The 21,357-nt window shown below is 39.8% G+C and overlaps 1 protein-coding gene across 1 annotated transcript in view; it reads left to right on the forward strand.

Annotated features, from left to right (window-relative positions):
• trim9 (tripartite motif containing 9) overlaps nucleotides 1-20,330 on the forward strand; it is a 45,774-nt gene extending 25,444 nt beyond the window's left edge. Inside the window, 8 exon segments of the mRNA XM_082515303.1 lie at nucleotides 5,453-5,563; nucleotides 6,703-6,856; nucleotides 7,093-7,238; nucleotides 10,184-10,322; nucleotides 12,707-12,745; nucleotides 13,760-14,063; nucleotides 15,096-15,258; nucleotides 15,939-20,330. Coding sequence (XP_082371429.1) covers nucleotides 5,453-5,563; nucleotides 6,703-6,856; nucleotides 7,093-7,238; nucleotides 10,184-10,322; nucleotides 12,707-12,745; nucleotides 13,760-14,063; nucleotides 15,096-15,258; nucleotides 15,939-16,016 — 1,134 coding nt within the window. The 3' untranslated portion in view covers nucleotides 16,017-20,330.
• The last annotated feature ends 1,027 nt before the right edge of the window (nucleotides 20,331-21,357 follow it).

Consider the following 21,357-nt stretch of genomic DNA (forward strand, 5'->3'; position numbering starts at 1 on the left):
TGCAGCATATCCTCACACACACACCTTAATGTTTAATGTTTCTAATAACAAACTATTTTTCTGTGTGTTCTTTTATATTTGACCCTCATTTAATGATTGTCATACACACCCCTTTTGTCGGTCTACAAATGTTATCCTGTGTCCTGGAAGGGGACAGTTTCAAAGACTGCAGCCACAGTAGCTCACAGACACAAGTGCTGCAGTGGCCTAATAACTACAGCAGATACAAATAGAAAATGGTAGAAGAAGCTTTACCTCCTCAGCAGCTAACAACACAGAGAAACAGTAACTGCTGAAGTAACTACAGAACAGTTATTGCATCTTAAGGCATCTGTGGTTTAGCAGGTAGAGCAGTCATACACCACCCGGAAGGTTAGAGGTTTGATCCCCAGCTCCTTGGGCAAGATAGAGAGTTTCCCGCGATGCATCCATCAGAGTGTGAGTGTGTGGATGTTAGGTTAAAAAAGCAGTTGTATGAATAGGTGAATGAGGTTTGTAGTTTCCAGTGCATTTCCCATGTAAAATGTGTCTTTAGTGTGTTTTTATGAGGTAGTATTTGTGACTCCAGTATGTGCTCATTTATTTAATAAGCACCTGTTCCACTGCAAACACGTTTCTCAGTGTTTCCTACTATGAAGAAATCAAACGTGCTATCAAAACTGCTGTTTGTTTTAGCACTATCACTGTCTTACATTTTCATCATCCCTCGGTTTCCTGTTGTTTTACCATCACTGTGGAGCTTCTGTGACAAAGTGCTTGATCACCCTACCAGCCACATGAGAGGATACAGTTTGTATCCGCTGTGCAGAGACTGTGGCCCACTTAACGCAGCAGACTCTGCCTTCCTCTACCGCTGTCCTGCACTGTGTTTTCTGGCTCTCAATCCACCATCTCTCACTCTCTTTTTCTGTCTCTCAATTAATTTCTCTCATCAAGATGCTAAATTTGCTCCACTGCCGTCCCACCACAAGCTGCTGCAGCCCCTTCATTCTCGGTTAAATTCAGACGAATGAATCTTCCCTGCGCTGATTATCCGGAGATCATCTGGCAGAGCACTATTGCCGGCGGCAGTTTTTATATCTTATTGGGAAGCTGATTTAAAGCAGATTTCAGGGAGGATGGCTAGAATGCTGAGAGAAGCTGTTAGGGAGCATCGAATCTGAGAGAGAAAAGAGGAGGATGACAATAAGGGAAGGATGTAATGAAAGCTGGCAGCACTTCTTTTGCACCTTGAAGAGAGATATTCTTTATACACTGAATTTAAAACATTTCACATGCAGACAAGGGACGGTGAAGTGATTGTTAAGCAGGCAGCGACAGCAGTAAGAAGCCTTTTCCTGGAGCTCTGCCAGGCCACTGCGGGGCTATGGATGTTCCAGCTTGCCACAGCAGGGATGGTTTGGCCTTCAGCCACAGAAATGTAAACCGAACTGTCAGAGGTGAAATGAAATCTTCTCTCACCAGAGAGAGAAACGTTGATTCATTCCAGAGAGTTGTTTGAAAATGATTCAGTGTGTCCTAGTAAATATTAATTCACCAGGCAAGCGGTCAAGCCTGCTTTTTGTTGTCATTTGTATGAATGTCAGAGGTGGAGCCGAATTTTTAAATCTGGTTCATTTAAGTTCACGCCGCCTCAGTAGGAATGGACTAAGGCTTTGTAAGTGCTCGCTCATTTCTAAAGCCCAGCAAAAGGATGAAACGCTGCAGATATTTTTACTAGAATCTGTAATGTCACCTGAGCAGGGCTGACCGATCTCGAGATTTTGCTTAAAAACACAAATCCAAAGATTTTTAGGAGTATCCAGTGAATCGTTGAATAGTTTTTAGAGTAAGCCAAACTAAGGGCATTTTATTTTACTATAATGATGTATGTTCCCTAAAGATGCTTTAATCAATCTGGATAAAACTTGCTATATAAACTGCCTAGGGTACCAGGATTATCAGTATAAAGCTTTTAGGAATTATTATCTTCAGTGATGCTGTTTGTAAAATTGCTAAATGAATTTCCGTGCAGTGCAGTCCATATCTGTAAATAAGTGTTTATCAAACAGTGATGCTGCCAAAAGTGCCTGTAATCGATTACTTTGTATTAATGAATATATAGCTTGCAGAGAAGAACAATAAATACACCTTTTTATTATTATGAACAGCATTTTTTTGACATTTCACTGGCAAAAAGAGTTACATACCGTGATGTAATGGAGATCAAAAGAATAACAGGACAAATTAACATACATGTCTGTGTTTTCATGGATGAGCCAAATATATTATCCACATGGAAGACAAACTCTATTTAAGACATTATAGGCCATTTTAATAAAAATATAAATATACAAAATGAATAACCAATAATTTCAGCGTTTACAAAAGCAGGAGAAAAAACTTGTATCTTGATCCTGTATGCATCATTATAGCCCAACTGAAACGTTTTCATGTCATTTTAACATAATTTATGGACTGGCATATTTGCTTGTCACATATTAAAGATTCCTGATGAAATGGCCCAAATATTTCACTTTAGTCAGTGCATTTAAAAATTAGATTTTCCAAACAAAATGGGAAAATTTTGCTTCCGATTCTTTTTAGTTGATACGGAGCCCCGCAGGGGACATGGGAGAAAAAAAATTAGGACGGACTTTTGCGAGATCTCGCAAAAACAAACTCGGGATCTCGCAAAAGTTTTAGCCGCATTCTTCGGAGGCCGCCAGCTCGAAGCCGACCGGGAGGTCAAGGCACGATGTGCCGGGAAAGCGGTGTTCCTCCCGGCTGTAGTAGGTCTCGACCTCCCGTTAGCTTCGAGATGGTGGGTGTCAGATCTCCGAAAACGTCGGAGCACTTTTGCAAATATGTGATGTCTTGTAAACCGAGCAGATATCTGACGTTTACACAACTACATTCACGCCTCAAAATATCTTAAAAGTTTATTTTGTGACCCAGAAAGAGTAATATTACAACTAAGTAGCTGCCGCCATTGTTGGAATTCAACTTTTGCGAGATCCCGAGTTAGTTTTGCGAGATCTCGCAAAAGTCCGTCTTAATATTTTTTTCTCCCATGTCCCCTGCAGGGCTCCGTAAGTTGATGTGATCGTTGCTACACTCTTTTCAGAGTTGAATTTCATATCATACTGCAAAGCATAGTTTGAGCAGACTCTAAGCAGCTGCTGCAAGCCAGCTCTATAAGGAACAAAGCAACTAAATCATCAGCATACAAATTATTAATAAGGCTCTCCCCCATCATGTATCCTGTATTCTGCTTGTTTAGTGTTTTAGAAAGATCATCCATATAAATTTGACGAGGAAAGGTTGTACTTCTTCCCCACTGGACATGCATAGTTTGATATGAATACTAATAATGCAAGATCCTTATCAGATATGAGGGGGCTTAGTAAATAGTTAACTATGATTAACACGGTCAAAACCTTTGGTCCATCGAAGAAGCACATAAATGCACCACATATACACAGCATATATGCACAAATTAGTGCTTTATTTTTTAAAGCAAATTAATTGTCAATAGTTGTTTTATATTCTCAAAGCCTATCCCCAAAAGATTCTTTCTAATATTTTTGACAGTATGCTACCCAGATAAATTGGGCTGTAGTTTTCTAAGGTGGATATTTGACCAGTTTTGTCCTTGACTAAAGGCACCAATAGAACAGTTAACATGGAGTCAGGTAGGCTGCCATGCAATAACTATCCAGAAAAGTGAGTATGTGAGTAAAAGTGAGATTTGAGTCTGCTGGCAAACTCCTATTCCATCAGGACCACATACTTTGTTTTTGTTCACTGTTGCTGCAAATTTATGCACAAGACTCATGTGTGTGTGTTTCAGTGAAGGAGGGTTAGAAAGTTTGAACCTCTAAATCCGCCCCTTTTGGCTACATCTTCTCACGGTGGCTTTGATTGCACAATCTCTAAATGCTTCATGACATTACTGGGCTTCTGAGACTGTTGCATCAGATGTGTTTCATGTGCGTTCACAATAAGACCCAAATCCGGCACACCAGGGACACAGGTGGGAGGTTGCAAAATATAACCAACTTAAATGAGCTCTCGAAATTAAGGAATAAAGAATTGAAGTCGCTGCAGGGGAGAAAATATGCAACAAAAATCCAGACTGGAAGATAAATGAACGCAGTGAAGTGCCAAGCCTACAGGAGGTGTGCAAGGTCAGGCAGGCATATTTATAAAGAGAGGGAAAGGCACAAGAAAAACAAACGTAACTGAAAACATGTGCAAACAATCAGGCAATCACATGGTGGTGGGAAAAAGCCCAAGACAGGAGGAAATGTGTAGCACATAGACAAATAGTGATATTCATTAATATACACTAAAGACCTAAAACAATACCAGACCATAAAAATTATTTCCATGTGTCTCAACTCTCAGTTAAAATTTGAAAATTACAAAAGAAAGAATTATCATGCCCTGTTTGGGATTTACTCTTCACTGTCTGTCTCCATGATCCCATTCAGAGGGCATTAAGTCATCTCTCATGTTCTGAATGGATTATCATCCTAAAATGGTGCAGTGTTTAAAACAACCACATACAGTTGGCTTCTTCTGAAATGGTTCCTTAAATAATCACAGTAAAATAAAAACTGATTATATCAGCAAGAGGCAATTTAATTCGCATATAATGAGGTGTAATTCCATTGCAGTCACTGTGCACCTATGGTACAGTATTGCGTATCGGCGTGCACTGACTGCAGTCATCAGTAAATCATCTTCTGTTGGTCGGCAAACGGCTTCAGGAAGGATTTTCCTCTCCATTCAGCCTTGGAGCTGTGGCGGTGAAGTTTCTGTTTCCTAGCAACCCCCTGTCCAGCACTTGTGTTTATTTCACACTGTTGCAAAGAAGCTGCGGACATCAGTCTCGGTAAGAAAGAGGGAATCTCTAGACGACATGTTACTCTGGAAGGGTTTCTGTTCCTGTCCCCTCGATTAGGATTAATGGAGCTAATCCAAATTATATTTTTTGTTAAATCAAACGACTAATACAGGGCAGAAAATCTGAAAACTCTGAATGTATCTCAGAGCCGTGTCATCACTCATAAAGATATTTTAGGGCAACTTTTTCCTCATCCCTGTCTGTGATGTAACTACTGATGACTGTTCAGGCTGCCCGGGTGTGAAAACACAGTGTCACTTTCCTTCCGTTAACGTCAGTTACAGGATCATTTGCTAGTGTCCCGTCAGCCTCTTCTTCCTCCCTCAATCTGTGTCTCAAGAGAAAAAGAGTTACTCAATCAATAACTCTGACGATCCTGCTCCTAATCTTTTGTCTGAACTTCTGGCTTTTTCTCCCCTCTTTCCTTGTTTTCTTTAGGTCTGTCTACATCCATCCTTCTTCTCATTACTTGTCTTTCTTCTAGGGATGACGATTAGCTTGTGATTATGAACTGTAAGTGTATTATACATGTTTACTCTTCTGTTCTCCCTGTTTTTCCAGGTGGTGCGGGATCAAATCTCCCACTGTACGGTAAAGTTGCGTCAGACCACAGGCCTGATGGAGTACTGTTTGGAAGTCATCAAGGAAAATGACCCCAGTGGTTTCCTGCAGGTAAGATGGCCACAAGACGTCCTTTTTACTTTTACAAGCTACAGCTGAAACAATGAAGTAGAACTGGACGAAAGATTTCTTAAAACAAGGTGGTACAACACCTCCAGCTGACATCAAAAAGTAACTTCTCCGGCTATTACTGGAATTAAACTGTTGGAAAACTGATCCATAATTTCATTAGAAAGACGTAAAATGATGGTTTGCCAAAGAAACCAAATATTTCCAAGCTCTGCTTTTTAGGGGAACAATTTTGCCTTATTAAAATCAAACCTTGCTTGACATCTGTTTAAAGGCAAAAAAAAACTTTATGTTTCTTTCTAAAGCTGCCTCTAACTGGCGTTTTTGTTCTGATGAGGTGATGAGCAAATGCTGTGTCACACTGTGTGACACCAGTCAAGCATTACGTGTTTGGTGACCTTTTTAAATTGATATCTTAATTATTCAGCAAGTGATTTTAACACCATTCAAAATTCTTCATTAGATCATGAATGACAAACTCATTTTACGTCGTGGGCCACGTCTTTGATCTTAAGCGGGTCGAACCAGAGAAACTCCCCTTTCTGTCAGTGTAAAGACATTTAACTATGCATTTAATCCGAAATTCAAAATGCTGATGATAAAGAGAATGAAATAAAAGAAAGAATAAACGTTTCTGTCACTTAGATGTTTATCTATTATTTAATTACTTTAATGTAGTATGAATAGCAAAGGCGAAGATCTTTATCAGGAGGAAAACCTGTAAACCTTTTCATAAGGTTTTCATCTATGGCTCCCTTCGTATGTTCCAAAGCCAGATTGGGGCCAAATTAGAGCCTTTGCCAGGTTGATTCTGGCCCCTGGGCCCTATGTTTGACACCCCTGAATTAGGAGACATATGGGAGAAAACATAGTTTACCTATTATAACTTTTTTTTTTCTTTAAATTTTAATGAGAAACTATCCAAGTTTGAAAACATTTTTTGGAATACAACTAGAAACCTTTTAGACACTTGGTGGAAAAGAAAAATCCCATTATTGCATTTATGGATCATTGCATCTTTATCTGCATTTCTTCATCTGAACGGAGGCTGAAATGTTCTGGCAGGCTTATTATTAATGAGAGATTTAGCGGTAGATTAATCTGTACTGTGTGTCTCACAGATCTCTGATGCTTTGATTCGGAGAGTCCACATGACAGAGAGTCAGTGGGGAAAGGGGACCCTAACCCCCAGGATGACCAGTGACTTTGACCTCACTCTGGACAGTGGACCTCTCCTGCAAACAATCCACCAGCTGGACTTTGTACAGATGAAAGGTACACAGACAGAGAGCCTGATATTTTTTTAAGAACCACTGTTTGCTCTACTTAAATGTGCAAAATTCTATCTAAAACATTTACACTCTTACATTATAAGGCTCTCACTATGTGTCCTTTTATACATATAAAAGTTGTCTTTGCTGTAATGCAGCGTTATATCCACTTGGGGAGTGAGTGTGTGTCTCTTCATACCTCTGTGGGCTGTAATCTGGCCTCGTTTGTCCCCTTCTTAGTCCCAGCTGCTCCCATGCTCCAGCTGGAGGAATGCTGCACTCAGAACAACAGCGCCACATTGTCATGGAAACAGCCACCACTCTCCACCATCACCGTGGAAGGATACATCCTAGAGCTGGACGATGGAAATGGGGGGCCATTCAGGGTAGGTTTCCTTGTGCAGGTACTGTTTTGTCCCTGCAGGCTGGAATTTATCTGTCTGCTTCAGCAGTATTTTTCTTTAAATGAGAACTTTTGTGATATTTACATTTAGATCCCAAAACAAAAAGTGAAAAACAAGACCAGCTAGAGTATAAATCACCTTTATGTGACATGCTTTCCTTCTGTCTGGGCAAAGACTCCATCATTTGATACCAGGGAGGACACCGGCTCAGCCAGGGGAATGTGGCAGCAGTATTTTGTAGCTGAAATCACTCAAGTTAATGTGTGACAGTCGTACAGAGCACGTCACGTGACGCAGCGTAACAAGGCCCTGAATGACACGGCGTCAGGAGGAAGCATTTGTACCACCGCTAGGATGATCCTGTAGGAAGCGTGATCCGGCATCAAAGCAGTCGCCATACTCTCACAGAGGTTTAGCATGTAATCCATCCTATAAGATACTCCCCACGCTTCTATTCACTGAAGCCCCTGCTTTGTTACGACAGCAACTTATACCTCCTGAGCCATTCCCTGGGTACAATGGCAAAGCATATCTGTGTCTGAATTCTAAACCTCCGTATAGTAGGCCTGTTGATTTTCGCAACAATCAATCTGGGAGGCTTCCTAAAAGTGATATTAACATTCCGGATGCAGCGCCAAGGCAAGAACCTTATTAGTAGCCTACTCACGGAGTTGGAAACAAATGAGTCATGTTACTTGGTTTGCGGAATAAATGTGGTTTTATTTCAACATAGCCCTGAGGCTCACACTTTGTAAGCAGGCAAGAAAGCAATGTTTAATTAAAAACAGAAGAAGAAGAAGAGAGGGGAAAACAAAATCTTCTTCTTTAGTAGTATGAGTCTCCATTTAAAGAGAGCAAATTAAGAGAGATAAAAGTGCTCCTCATATCTTCCTCTATATATGATCTCCAATATGTAACCTAGGAAAAAAATGTGCGCTGCTTAATTAAAAACAAAAAAAAAATCCTCAATAAAAGTCAGTAAAAATTTCCAACTTCAGTATTTCGTTCACCGAATTCCTTCTGTGATTTAGGTGTTGCATTTGTTTAAGCACTATATCACGATATTCCAAGCAAATGATATTTCCGATGATAGGTGATGAAGTTATTTGGGGCTGCCCCTTTATAAATATTTGTCATGAACCAGCTCGAGGTTCAGACAGTTAATGGCATTTAACAGAATATATATTTACTTAAATTAAACGGAAATATGGAGTGACTAAATCTTAAAAAGAAGAATAATTTAACCCAGAACCCAAGCGAAAAAAACAACAAATGTTGAATATGAACACAAACACATAAAGAGGTGATAAAGCAGTCAGAGTGGGGAGGGGTAATGATGGCCTGCTCTTGCTTGCAGACATGTCTGGGCTTGTGTTGTTGATATATCATTGATGTTGTCGCAGGACGCTGATACCATTTAAAAGTTTATACCAATGTTAACATGGACAGTGTGATATGGCGCAGCCATTCTCTTTACTATTACAGCTTTTGGATAACGAGATCAGACCCAAAAAATGTTTCTCACAGTTCTTTTTTTCTGTTCTTGGCCCTGTATGATGTCATTGGGAGCATGTTTCCTAATATGGCTATCCTGGGCACAACACTCTAGCTGTGAGCAGAGAAGCCCCACCCACTTTCAAACCCTCTGTTTCAGACAGAGGCTGATGCCCAGATATAACATCAATAATGACTTTTTAAACTGTGAATCATGCAGAGCTGGGACATATGGAGTCGGAAATTAGTGTAATAGGTCTCCTTTAATAAAAAGAACACAAGCCAATAAAAAGCAGCCTGCAAATCCCCGAAGGCCAACCGCACACACACACACATACATAAACATCTCATCTTCGATATTCTAGTCTGCACTTTCTGTCAGCATCCTCTCATTACTCCAAAAAAAGAAGCACTATGTCCATTATATTCATTATAGCAGCTGGTGCAGCATAATTAAAGTATTTCGCACACCCCCGGCAGCAGTAACTAGAGCTTTTAACTCAAAAAATATTGGACTTTTTCATCCCTGCTGTGCAGAGATCCCTTGCAGATTCTGACTGTGAAGCTGTTGCTTTGCTCAGTGGTTTGTAAGGAGACTAGAAATGGATAGCAGCTATTTCTTAACGTATCCGGTTTTGTTTTGTTTTTCAAACTTATGAAAAGCAGACACTTACGTCCTAAATGCAGACTGTAAGCTAAAAGCAGCTGGTCGTAGTCGTTCACCCTTCAAGTTCTTTTCGTGTTCTGTAATTGTCTGTTTCTTAATTACAAGTGTGGAGTAACATGGTGAGCATTCGCATCCAATCTGCCAACTGATTCACAAACTGTATCTGCTAACTGCTAATTGGTAGAGAGCCCTTGCCAAATTGTATTACAGCCTGGAGACTTTTTGTGTTAGCGTGTGATCGTCAACACAAACGCACCAAGACGAGAGTCGTGGCGAATGTTTTGCAGCATCTGTGATGATTTGGTTTGGGGTTGTGTGTGTGTGTGTGTGTGTGTGTGTGTGTGTGTGTGTGTGTGTGTGTGTGTGTGTGTGTGTGTGTGAGTGTTTAAATATTAATTTGCCATCTGGTCTGTGCGTCTCTATAATATAAACTAAAATCCTTGTATTGCTGTACCTGCATCTGATGCAGCACTATGCCAAAAAATTCTGAGGGAAGTTTTCTCTTCCTCCTTTATTCTCTGATTCACTGAGTCACACCTACGCAGCTCCACGCTGAGCCTGGCGAGTTGTGTCCCCATGTCTATTTATACTCAAGTGTGGGCTGCCGTGCCCACGTTCAGTTGTACAAGCTCGCATTCTCTCTTATTACCCTCTCCACCAAATTCAAATGGGACACTCCTCCAGAAGAAATGGACTCTCTTTGGTGTCATAGTTACGCACTTGATGCATCTGCCAGCATAACAGGAAGCACTGTGTGTCTTTACAGGAAGTGTACGTGGGGACGGAGACCATCTGCACAGTGGACGGGCTCCACTTCAACAGCACGTACAAGTCCAGGGTGAAGGCCTTCAATGCCAGCGGAGTCGGCCAGTACAGCAAGACACTGATCATGCAGACCTCTGAGAGTACGTTGAGCCTCATCTCCTTCTTCCTCTTGTTTTCACTGTAAATTTAAATCACTGTGAATCTAGAAAGAGCAAAGACTCAAGTATGAATTGGTGTTTTGTTTTTTTAAGAGCGCTACCTCACTGACAGTTTTGAGCAAAAAGAGAATCAAAATTCAGCCATCGTTTATTTTATATTTGCTACTGAGCAAGCAAGCTTTCAGAACACTGTGCTTTTTAAAATAGAGCTACATGTTGGGTTGCTCAGGCCAGCGCTGATATTAGTTAATTATCAGTGGCAGTGTATTGTATAGGTCAGACGAGAAATAACGAGAAATTGCAACGTCTCCATTTAAACAGTGAGAACAGAGAACATTGGCAATTAGGTTTTTATCATACACAATAAATAAAGATGGTCAAACCATCAGCACGTCCTTGCACAGTGGGACACTGCAGCGCTGCCATATTTTATTGGTGATTTTAATTTCCAACCAGGTTGGGTGCACCACTGGTCGAGCAGCCTCTGGCTACAAATGCTCAGATACTCAGATACTTTTGCTTCACTTCCATTAAGATTTCGCCGTTTCCCTTTTATTTTTAGTCTGCCATTACCACACTGTAAAATGTCCTGCTCAGTTTGTAGATTGATCTTTAAAATAAACACCAAGATTGCTTGCTAGGCAAAATATCATTATCAAATCAATGTCATAAATATCCATGTTGCAGGTAACGGGCTCGTATGCTGCCAGCTCAAAACAAGCTATACCAGCAGGTGGCAAGAGCAAAGAAACAAAGCGAGGAAAGCAAATGGAGCTGGGCAGGCGTGCAAAGGTGTATGTAAGGCAGTAACAGGCAGGAGCCAAAAGCCAGTCGGTATATCTACAAGGGGAGCTAATTAGGGGCATAATGAGCAGATGTGTGTTGGCAGTTAAAGAGGTGAGAAGCACGGCTGACAGAAAGAATACTGCTGATGTTCTTAATGATATAAGAACTGGTAGCTCCCATGACAAGTGGGGGAAATGAATGAGAGGAGGTTTATATTACAGCATTATAACATTTTTTTAAAAGGCACACAGTTAGCTTTTTTATCCCAAGATGGAAAGCTGGAAATTATGATGCTCTACAAACCACCAAGATTTATTCTTAGAGGCAAATATTTTCAGCATTTTTAACACCCACGTGTTTGTCTTCATGTTTTTGTTCCTCAGGTGCAGCTGACATCTTCCCAAATATGCCGACACTTTTCTTGCATGATCTTATCCTGTTGGCTGTATTTCCATTGATATTATTATAAGCTGAAATGTTACAGTGAATTATTTTCAAAGTGTTTTATATGAACATAAAAAAGGGTAGTTACCACTGTGGTTGTAGTTAATGTAACGTCATGCAATGAAGAAGATCTGCGTGCTGGCAAACAGCTGGCAGGTGTTTCTAACAACATTTGTAATATAATCTAATGGCTTACTTACTTTTTTTTTACTGATTATCACAGTTCAGTTACATTTCTTTCTACATTTGGGAGTTTACGCCAGAGAAATCTTGATTTAACTCCAGAGAATCTAAAGAAATCATAACCTGCTGCTGCTTGGTTAAACCCTTATATTTTCATTATTATGCTGTATTTACATTATATTATATATTAAGTCTGCAGAGAAAATCTTCTTTCTTTGATGTTCTTCAGACTGACACAAGGCTTTTTGAGTTAGTTAGTTTCATAGGGATTTGAAAGATCCGGAAAAAAGCCTCTGTTGTTTTATATTTCACGCAGTACAATAAATGATCACATTAATTAAAGGCTTCCAAAACACAAGATTTTCATCCAGTGGGCAGCAGCAGGATGTGAATTCTGTTCGAAGGTGTGTTTTGCGCCTTTTAGCCCAAGGGCCTCGAGGAGCAGCTGGATTGTGTATAATCCACCCATGTACCGGCTTTCCCATTAGTTAAATGGTAATCTGCATAGATGGGGAAGCTTGTCATCCATCAGTGGACCTGAAAGGCCCAGACAGCCTCCCTACCTGACACAGAAAGCACTCAGCAGCTGTTGGAGGCGTACAAAGTGATCTAACCACGCAGACGTTTTCAGTGTTGTTGCACCCTTCTTCCAGATCAGATTGTCCTTTTCTTATTTTTCTTATTCAGAACAATTGCTTTGTTTTCATTGTTCCTTCGTTGTTCCTTCTAAGTCTGCAGTGGTTTGTTTCTAGGAGCTCTTTTGTTTTCATTTTGGGGCTCTCCTCTGGTCTTATGTCCAATGAGCTGAACCAGGATCCCTGATCAAATCTGCTTTTTACCCTCTCCACCGCCCTTCCCACCCCTCTGCTTCACTGCTTCGCTTTGCTCTCCTCCTCTTCCTCTTTTCTTTTCCTTTTTTTCTTCTTCACTCCCCCCACCATTTCACATTTTAGCTGGACTCCCTCCATGTGATATTCAGTCTATAGGCACAGGTATGGATAACTCTCCTTGCACACTGTTTCTGCTCTGATCCCCTTCAGGCCATTGCTTGTTTCATCAATGAGGTCTTCACACTCAACCCAGCAGGTGGGCAGTTTGCTCCTCTGTGGGCTGCACTTATTAAACGTGCAATACAAGCCTACAATAAATGTCTTTGCTTTATTTCCTTCGGGAAATAAAGCAGTGTAATGGAACGTCGCTGCACATGGTGACACCAGTAAAAGCAGGTCCACTGGAGCCCAGCAAAAGCCCGCCTGTTTACCTTCCTGCATAGAGATCTGTTACTGTGTCTTTCAGCTGTGAGTCAAGCAGTATTGCAAAATTATCATTAGCATGTGGTTTAAGAAGTTTAAAAGCAATGTGTTGTAATAGAGAAAAGGAGCAGTTCACCTAAAGACAATACAAATTTAACTTATGTAGACCAACACAGCAGAGTCTGCTCTGATAGTGGAGGTTATCAGATGGCTCAAGCAAGCTTGAGTTCACAGTCTAAATGAACATCCACACAGAGTCTTTTACCTTTCACCTTTCACGTTTCTTTTCTTGTTTGGGTGAACTGACCTCTTACTATAATAACTATTAGAAGTTTCTAGTTATGTATTTTAAAGTTAAGTTTTATTTTATTAACAATTTCCTTACCCATAATTATCAAACTAATCTGCTTTTCCGTGCAGGAACCGGTTAAGATTTGCATACTGTTTGACACAAGTTTGATTATCTAAAAGTGGTTAAGCTTATTAAGTTATAGATTAAGTTATGTAGTATAAGTATATAGTTTAGGTATTATTCGTGTTTGATCATAACAATGATAGTAAGTCTTCTTCTTGTCTTTCATGTTATTACTGTTCCCTCCATTCAGATATTTTTACAGTGTAACTTCACCTCATCTAACCTTTACCTTCTGGTTTTATGTGGTGTTTGTAAAATCATGATCATTGCCTCTCATCTCGAAGTCACTGATATTATTAACACTAAAAACCTAATGGTACGCATTTCCCTTTGTGCAGTAGCTTGGTTCACCTTTGACCCAGCGTCCGCTCACCCTGACATCATCTTCTCCAACGACAACCTGACGGTGACGTGCAACAGCTATGATGACCGAGTGGTCTTGGGGAACACTGCTTTCTCTCGAGGTGTTCATTACTGGGAAATGACCGTTGACCGCTATGACAACCACCCTGACCCAGCCTTCGGCATCGCTCGGAGTGACGTCCTGAAGGATGTGATGCTAGGGAAGGATGACAAAGCCTGGGCCATGTATGTGGACAATAACCGCTCCTGGTTCATGCACAACAACTCGCACACCAATAGGTAATAAAGAAAGTGACAAGTGATTGTCCATGTACTAATGCAGATGTAATTTCTTCGATCACAAATGGAAGTCTTCTGCTTTTACATGTACAGTATAATAGTGTTTAGAAAAGGGACACCAGTTTTACTTATTAAGCTTGTTGCAGAGGCCTGGGTTTAAATCTGCCCCAAGCTTCCCTGTCAATTCTCAACTGTCCTGTCATAACACAGGATAAAAGGCCACTAAGTAAAATAAAGTTTACTTCTAGCATAAGATTACTGTAGGTGCAGGAAAATGCTTCACTTAAAAAAAGATTCCCTTTTGCAAGATGCTGGAAACATTGTCCAGAGATTCTGGACAATATTGGCATGATAGCGTCACACTGTGTCTGCAGATTTGTCTTAAAGATGATCTATTGGATTGAGATCTGGTGACTCTGAAGACTGTTTAAGTATGGTGAACTCTTCGCCATGTTCAGATTGAGATGATTTGACGTTCTATGTTAACTTGCCAGAAGCAGCCATCATTAGATGGGTATACTTTGGCCATAAAAGGATGTACATGGGCTCTAACGATACTTGCGTAGGCTGTGCCATTTAATTGATGCTCAGTTTGTACTTTGGGGCCTAAAGTGTGCCAACTAAACACACCAAACACCAACATAATACAACCAGACTGACCAAACCACGATTTCATGTTGTTTAAGCCAAATTTTGATCCTAGCAACCGAAATGTCTGTCTGTCATCTGTAAATGAATGTTTAAGTAGCTTTTAAATGTGGTCAATGTGATCATGGTGTAGTTACTTTTATTATTATTATTAGTAGTAGTAGTAGTGTTACAGGCTACATGATAAATATGAGCACTGATAATATGATTAACAGGCTGGAAAGAATCCAGACTCTAAAGTGACAAAGACTTAAAATAAGTCACTGCTAGATTTTAATTTTTTTTTACCATGTTTTGATGGAAAATCTAAGCTCAGGACTGGAGGGTTACCGTGGTAAATTAATAACACGGTTATCCTTTGTTTTTTTTCCTGTGCCCACACAGGACAGACGGTGGCATCACTAAAGGAGCTACAATAGGAGTGCTGCTGGACTTTACACGTGGGATTCTCATCTTCCTCGTGAACGATGAGCAGCAGGGCCCAGTGGCATTCGAAGGCTTGGAGGGCGCTTACTACCCCGCTATCAGCCTCAACCGAAACGTCCAGGTAGAAAATTTCAGTCCATGCATGCACCAAAGTAACTGCAATCATCTGTTTCCAACTGAATTTACTCTCTAACCTTAAACTTCAGTTCATACCGAGGCATAAAGGCGAAAAATAAAGTAAAAATGGATATATTTTTTACATCCAAATACTGCAGAGACTAAATAATGAACCGACTCTGCACGGTATTGCAGAAAACAAGTTTATAGTTTTCCTTTCGATTTTAATTTCTTCTTTCAGTCTTAAATTTGTTCTCATGCTGGGGAAGTGCTGAGCCGCTCTGGGGGATGATGTTTAATTTGCTAATTCTGTCTTTTGCCGGAGCGCCGCAACAAACAGAAAGTGAGGATTCTGCTTGTGAATTAATAAAGCATCACATGAGTTCAGTTATTATTCATTACAACTATCTAACTTTTACAAATATGTCCTCGGGAGATTAAATCTTAACAGAGAAAAAGCTTCAAAGAGTCAACATCAGTGAGAAGCTTTGAATTTCTTTTTTGCTCCCAGTCAGTTTTCTCATTTGTAGTGCTGTATCCAGGAAGCAAAATGCCTCCCAAAGGGAAGAAAAATAGTCTTCATGCTTTGAGGGAATAGTTCCACAGCTCCCCCTGGAGGAGGAAAAATATATTGAATAGATTTAGTTTAGTAACCCATTTGTGTGTAAATGTGTTTTTCTTTAGGTCACACTGCACACTGGTCTACCCATCCCTGACTTCTACACTCCTGGGGAGGCTGATCCAACTGGCTCAGTGTGCTGAAAACTCAACACCATCCGATTTAAGGAAACCTCCCCAGCTTTCCCGAGGTTCCTCCTGCCAGTCAGAAACTCTTTAATACCCTCGCCAACTCCTTCTTCCCTTCTTCTTCTCTTTTGTTCCTGACCAACTGACCCCAAGCAATCTGGAAGAGGTCCCATCCAGCGCTGAGCCATGCCTTTATCATGCCTAAACCCCGGACTCGTGGTCCATCCTTGGGACACTGTCCGTATGGAGGGTGCTTTGCTGTCTGTACCCTGTATTTTGATATTATGATGTGTTCCAGTTGGTTGAAGAAGAAAATTTCCCAGCTGATGGACTTGGAATGTTTTTAGAAAAGTGTTTATAATGTGGGCTTCAATTAATAGTTTGACATTTTGGGGAAATACACTCATTTGTTTTGCTTTTGTTTTTCCAAGACTTAGATTTGGATTATGGAGCCCATCTTAACATAGCTCATCATAAAGACTGAAAACAACGGGGAGGAAGCTAGCGTGGGCGCCAACTTTCAACCTTTTTTAAAATATTTTGATTTAAATATACATATTTAAATAGAGTGTGGCTGCCCATTTCCCCTTTTTCCTGTCTTTATGCAAAGCTAAACTAAGGCACATCTGGCTGTAGCTTCATATTTAGTGGATAGCCAAGAAAGTGGTGTTGTTTTGTAAATGAGTTTATAAGAAAAAAAAGAGCCCCCATCATACCATCCACATACACTTCAATATATCCTATTTTTCATGCTCATCCCTCTTTTTTCTTTTTCAAAAACATGTCTTTTCCTCCTCATGAACACACTTACAGGGAGGGAGAATGAGAGGTCATGTGTATGAAAGCGTGTGAGGATTGGTTGAGATGGGTCAGCAGCCGTAACGATCCAAGGACGAGAGCAATAGCCTGACTCTCAGCCGTGTCACTGTCATATCCTCGTTCGTATAAATGAAACGCTTTTCTTAGTGGCTTAGCTTGTGTGAACCTTCTGTATCGTTTGTATAAAGAAAAAGGAAAAATTACAGTATCAGCCTGAGATACTCCTGGAAGCGAGGCCTTCATGCACCCTTTCTCTGCAGTGCAGCTCTCAAAACAGGAAAGAGGGGGTTTTGGATTAATATATCATATATATCATTTATAGAAGTGAGTTTGAATAAGGTGCTACAGCAGCTCGCTTAGTTCTGGCTTTTTTAAATGTAGGTGATTGAGTACTGGTAGTTTTTTATTATTGTTATTGAAATGATCTATTACAAAGAGGTGTATAGCTAAATAAGTTATTGATGTTCAGAGTTTTTCAACGAAAGTTCTTCATGTTTCCTTCAGTTGATACATAGCTGTTACAGAAAGAAATGAAACATTTTGTCGTCTTGAAAATGTACTTCAGAGTTTGTTTTCGTGCTGAGGAAGCTTCTCAGTTGAATTTCATTAGAGAGCAACAGGAGAGGAAAGCAGACGCTGGGCTGTTTTTGTGGCATCACATCTGGCTTCCTCAGTGGGCCACAATGTCAGACCAGCAGTTTGATTTATTTAAGATTAAGCCATGCTAAGTGCTAATGTTACCATGACATTATGACAAAGAAAATGCCAACATGCTGTGTTTAGCAGGGATAATGTTTACTTTGTTTAGCTCAAAAGTGTGAACACTTGCTAACAAGCTCTAAAAAAGCACACAAGGTTGAGGTGAGTGACATTAGTTTGCATTTTTTTAGTCAAAAAGTTATATTAGCACCAAATTGTATTAGAAGCTAGCTACAATTACTAATACATTAAATCATGATTAGTTTCAACTGGTTTAGGGGCCCCTGGGGAAAAAAACAGATGTGCATACTCTCTGATTCCCTCAAAATATGAACCCTGCTGCCTCCAAGTTCTCTTAAATTATGGTTAAATTAAATATTAGTTTGTTTTGGAAAGTGCATACCATGATGTACAGTACTATTCAAAACTCTTGAGCCACCCCTGTATTTCTTTACATTTTCCTTCCAATTAACCAGATATTTAAAGCAATAGTTCTCCAGACTTTCTCAAGGCTTTGCTGCTTTTTCACTCATTTTCAGTTGAGCCCTTGTACTTGACCATTTTGAGAAAAATGTTTTTTGTTTGTTAAGCTTCTCAACACTGACCTATCACTAAAACATTTAAAAGACATCTAACTTAAGTGATGAAACAATACTGTGTCTACACAAAGAACCACTTTTAGGCAATTTGTTACTAGTTGCCTGTCACAAAGCGCATCATTTGTTCCAATTTTTTAGTTAAATCTATGAAATATCTTAAACATAACACAGTTTGGCAGATGAAAAATAGTATTTTTGCACCAGGAAGTTGTTTCCCAAAGAGCTATTAGCTGAAAATGTGACATATCTTGGTATGATGTGCAGTGTGTCCTTAAAGCATTTAAGGAAATTGGAAAAAGGGAGATCAAAAGACGAAATGGGAGGCCTAAAAAACTCTCTACAGCAGATACCAACAGATTTTGATCTAACATGCAATACCATCTGGAAAGCATCTGACTAGCAACAGATCAGTCGCACATCATCAGGAAAATTATCGGTCATGGACTGAACTCCCCAGAGTCCAAACCAAGCAAGATATAAAGAAAAGAGGGGTAGCTCAAGACTAGATTTTTACACTGAGCCCCTCAACAACATAGGACTGGATTGATGGCAGATAACCCACCTTAGTCGGTACTGTATTTCTAACGATGAGGGGCAAGACACTTGAAAGTTCAAACAGTTCAGTAACGCTACAAATTTTTTCTTCCGCAAAGTTCATTGGACACCATAACCTTCAGGATGATGAGATTCTGCTCAGAGCTCCTATGTTAGTCTGATTTAATTTTCGGTCAGTGTGCCTGATAACTCACACCAGAAGGTAAATCAACCTGAGAGGAACATGAATGTATCTGAGCTACCGAATTCAACCAACTGCAAGACGCTGCCAGTCAATGCTCAAGTCAAAATGTAGAATGATCCATTTGAAGGAACTGCTGCCCCTTCAGGTTGCTTGTAAAGTTTCCTGGAGCATTGTAGCCCTGAGACATACATCATACACAGAAGGTGCTATCCTGTGTTTGAGCTTCATGGGGGTGCCTTTTCCCCCTCTTCAGTACCCAAAAGATTTATGAAACTTTGCTAAGAACTAGATTCGTTGCTTCAGCAGAGTCATCTGTAACATCCGCGATGCCTGAATTCACCTGCTGCTACATATTTTTATATCGTGAAAGGGCAAAATGAAACAGTGATTATGTTTGCACCTAATACAACAGCAGCATTGGGGAGAAAAATCACAGTCAGGTTTGATTTTTTTGCTCCTTTCCTGTCCTGTGTAATTACAGTGATTGTAATTCATGTGGCACTGCTAAAATGGCTGCACAAAGAAAATATAACGTACAGTATGACAGAGTACGTGCATTTATACTGACTGCAGCAAGCTGCACAGCCTTCGTTCCAAGGCTGAATTCAAGCTTTGATTTATGCAACATTTAACTGGCTGCTTTTCAAGGTAAGCCCTTTGTTCAGCCATAATTATGATAGCGGAAAATAACGCATTCAGCAGTGGGTCACTGAGCGACGAGAGCTTCTTTTCAATCATACGCAGACAAGTGCAGCCATTATCAAAGCATTACACAACCTCAGAATCCAGGACATGTGAACAATGTGGCTTTAACTCAGCAAAATAGTTCATCGGAGACATTTTCCATATGTCTAATGTGAGATTGCGCACACTTGTGTAATATTCTGTGAGAATATTTAAACTTCTTTGATTTAAAAAGATGACCTGAATCTGTGTTTCTGAACTGAACACTTGGGGTGCTGACATTCAAAAGTGTGTGATTGTAACACTTATTGTTTCTAAACCAGCCATATATACTTATACAACATTAAATAGATTAACACGGGGATGATTTAAGTCTACTGTAAAGCCTCGCCAAATATGGAAACTATTTCTTAAAAGGACTGCACTCAGTCGCTGGGCGACACTGGGTGTTATATCTCCAAATGTACATACATACAGTCTATGTGTGTGCGTGTGCGCCTGTGAATATGTGTGTGTATTACCTTCATTATGACCTCATTTCAACTCCAAAGTGATTCCTTTTTTTGCCCCATTTGATCCGAAGTGGAATGTCATCGCTTATTATTATTTCCGGTGAACCTGAAATATCTCTGTGGAGAATTTTATCAATGTATTACTATGATTTTATCAAAGTATAATTACTATGATTGTTCCGGTGTCTATCATTACCATATTACTGCTATTATTCTGATGATTTGAAGTATAATATGAGCCTCTGTGTTTTCTGTATGTGTGAATATTCAATAAATAGGTGTGAACAATGTGTTATTGTTATTTGTAGTCGATATGAGAACCTAAATGAAGGATTCGGGAGGCATGCAAGACAGATTCAGTGCAGGCTGAAAAGGCTGGATGGAAGATGTGCACATCAGGAAAGCAAAAAGACAACAAAAGGAACAGCAGCGAGTGGATTAAGATATGTTGGGTAAATGGGTAGTTAAAGAGGCTGAGATGTGGAGTTGCAGAGAAATGAGTAACAGGAGCCAATAAGGATGGGGCAGACAATTACAGATGAGAGGAGAAAAGACAAAGACAGGAAGTAAAACCAACCAAGAGATGAGTCTACCCAAATAAAATCACTAACCTTGTCAGATAAACAGACATAGGGTTTTAATTTGAAGCATCATTGTTATGTATAATTTTTAGGCTCTTGCACTTTACACAAGTGTCCCATTTTATTCTACTTTATATATCTTTATTTTATTTACTTTATTTTTAATTTAAACATCATAATACAAAAATTACATTGAAAACAATTCAAGAGATGCACACTATAGTTCCTGCGCCTGAGCTATGAACAAATCATAATAGTTAATGGTTGTTGTTAAATCCTGTTCAGATAACAATATATGGATACATACATAAATAATGGAAAGCGGTTTGCAAATTCTCTTACAAGTATCAGAAGAGCCCCAAGTTTTAGCTGTTGCATTACCCCCTTTAGCCACTTGGTGGCTCAGAATTCAGTTTTATATTTGACTCCAATAATGAGGTGCGCAGAACAGCAAATTAGCGATTTTCTAACTCCTCAGTAATTATCTGAAGAATAAAAAAGTTAAGTTTTCGATTCGGATAAAATCATTAGTTTGTCCCCTGGTGTGTCTCTAGGGACCTACTGGAGGGGCCAGACAGAGTTTGGAAGCTACCCAAAATGACAGCGTGCAAAAAATTCTATATTATATTTAAAAAATATTTTATATATTTATTATATGCATGTATACATATTTCCATGTGTTGTTACGTTACATATAAAAGCACTCAGGGCAGTCAGCACTTG

The sequence above is a fragment of the Aulonocara stuartgranti genome, assembly GCF_965226115.1.
Source record: "Aulonocara stuartgranti genome assembly, chromosome: 19".
NCBI lineage: Eukaryota > Metazoa > Chordata > Actinopteri > Cichliformes > Cichlidae > Aulonocara > Aulonocara stuartgranti.